This window comes from Limulus polyphemus, unplaced genomic scaffold (assembly GCF_000517525.1).
Source record: "Limulus polyphemus unplaced genomic scaffold, Limulus_polyphemus-2.1.2 Scaffold122, whole genome shotgun sequence".
Taxonomy (NCBI): domain Eukaryota; kingdom Metazoa; phylum Arthropoda; class Merostomata; order Xiphosura; family Limulidae; genus Limulus; species Limulus polyphemus.
Window position 1 is genome coordinate 920110 of NW_013665732.1, and position 2609 is coordinate 922718.

General features: G+C 31.3%; 1 protein-coding gene across 1 annotated transcript in view; it reads left to right on the plus strand.

Moving 5' to 3' along the window:
* LOC111089480 (roundabout homolog 2-like) overlaps nt 1–1769 on the plus strand; it is a 110482-nt gene extending 108713 nt beyond the window's left edge. Inside the window, exon 14 of the mRNA XM_022402085.1 lies at nt 1637–1769. Coding sequence (XP_022257793.1) covers nt 1637–1684 — 48 coding nt within the window. The 3' untranslated portion in view covers nt 1685–1769. The remainder of the gene's footprint in view (nt 1–1636) is intronic.
* Nucleotides 1770–2609: the final 840 nt, after the last annotated feature.

A 2609-nucleotide genomic window follows, 5' to 3' on the forward strand; every position in this document is an offset into this window, starting at 1 on the left:
AACAGTAACAATAAAAACAATAATAGTGTCGAACAGTAACAATAAAAAACAACAACAGTGTCGAACAGTAACAATAAAAACAATAATAGTGTCGAACAGTAACAATAAAAAACAACAACAGTGTCGAACAATAACAATAACAAACAATAATAGTGTCGAACAGTAACAATAAATACAGTAACAGTGTCGAACATTAACAATAACAAACAATAACAGTGTCGAACAGTAACAATAAAAAACAATAATAGTGTCGAAAAGTAACAATAAAAAACAATAATTGTGTCGAACAGTAACAATAAAAACAATAATAGTGTCGAACAGTAACAATAAAAACAACAACAGTGTCGAACAGTAACAATAACAAACAATAAAAGTGTCGAACAGTAACAATAAAAAACAATAATAGTGTCAAACAGTAAGAATAGAAAATAATAATAGTGTCAAACAGTAACAATAACAAACAATAATAGTGTCGAGCAGTAACAAAGAGTAACGGTGTCGAACAGTAACAATAAAAACAATCACAGTGTCAAACAGTAACAATGAAAAACAATAATAGTGTCGAACAGTAACAATAACAGTGTCAAATAGTAACAATAAAAAACAATAATAGTGTCGAACAGTAACAATAACAATCAATAATAGTTTCTAACAGTAACAAAGAGTAACGGTGTCGAACAGTAACAATAGAAAAACAATAATAGTGTCGAACAGTAACAATAACAAACAATAACGGTGTCGAACAGTAACAATAAAAAACAATAATGGTGTCGAACAGTAACAATAAAAACAATAATAGTGTCGAACAGTAACAATAACAAACAATAACAGTGTCGAACAATAACAGACAATAAAGTAATAAAGAGTAACAGTGTCGAACAATAACAGACAATAAGAGTAACAAAGAGTAACGGTGTCGAACAGTAACAGTAACAGTGTTTGAACACTAACGAACAGTATCAGTAACAAACATCAACATATATCTCCCTATGAATTGATGGGATTTTTTTTATCCGTACATCTACATATGCGTTATGTTGCGGATGATTTTCTTTTCGTGTATTTGAACAAGTATTCTTTTGAATGGATCGGTAAAATCCAACAACAATTATTACTTTATTATCGGTTTCCTTAATACTAAATAAACAAGGGAGAAATAAACTCCAGAAGTTCGAGCCGAATTCTGCAGATATGTGTCAAGAACACAAACAGCATAATACTAGAAAAAATATTTTATTGATTGAAATAACTAACCACTGTGTTAAGCAGGCAGCGACTAATTTTTGTGAAATTTTAATTAATGCCGTTTTTTATTTTAAAATTCAGAGCAAGTAATTTTACGAGGAGTAAAAGAACTAAAGTAATTATCGATGGTCGTAAAATTATTTTTGTGCACTAGTTTTTACACACAATTTATTTAACTTAACATCGTTAATTGCAAAAAAAAAAAGTCAATAGAGGTAGATGGATACACCGCTGTTTACAATTTCTTATGGTATTTGATAAAATACGATCTCAAAATATTTATGTCGCTCCTAGCTATCGGTTATACTACCCAGGCAAAGAGTTTAATTATGTATAAGTCAGAAGTTTTACTAAAGCGAATTATGAGGTTATTTTTATTATTATTTTTTAGGGACAAGTGTATCCAGCAAAGGAATATAGAAGATACACTCCGGTTTAAAAAAGTTATGGAATTTTCTTATAATTATTCTTAATACAACAAGAATTAAATCATCTTACCGTAAGACAAGGTCCAGGCCATCCTAATGAACACTAAGACAATTCCATTTATGATATAAAATTATCATCATAATGGAGAAATCTTCAAGTCATTTTCTCTGACACGTTCATTCACATCGTACCTTCAGATTTAGCTCAACTCATCTTACTCTGAGATGAAGAAACTTGTGTCATCGTGTTGTAATACAAGCATATTCTGTGTTATTGTGTTACAAACTACGCACCATTTTACAGCACAATATGCTTCGGGTCATGGTACACTAAGGTGATGTGGAAATCCCATTTTCGGGTCTTCTTATCGTGCCATAAATTTCGGTAATTTTTATGTAACATAAATTGACGTGGTTGTGGTTCAAAATGTGAGTCATATGATAGATAATTTTTTGTCATTTTAATGTAATATAAGTCTTGTTCCATCTTTCTGCAAACCCATTCTAAAGCCATGTAAACGTGAAGCAAACTTCCTACACTTTGTGACATAAGATCCAGTTTACATTGTTGAGAAACAACATTGGAATCGTCTCACAGTAGAATAGAACCTGAGTCATCTGACCCTAAACAAAACTCTGACTGTTCATCATGTATTCAAAACATACCTCATCTAACCTGGACGAAGTCTCAGACAATTTATTTTATGTTGGTGTAAGGAAAAAAAAAGAAAAAAAAGTCATTTAACCTGGAACAGAACAAAGTCAATTAATCCTGTTTTGGTGTGGAACAAAATATGGGCCGTCTAATAGTTGGATCTAACATTAGACAATTTACCATACACCACTGTGGAACAAAACTTAGGTCATCTAGCCTTGCACCTAACCTTTGGCAGTTTACCATATATTACTGTAGAACAGTACTTGGGTCACCTAGCC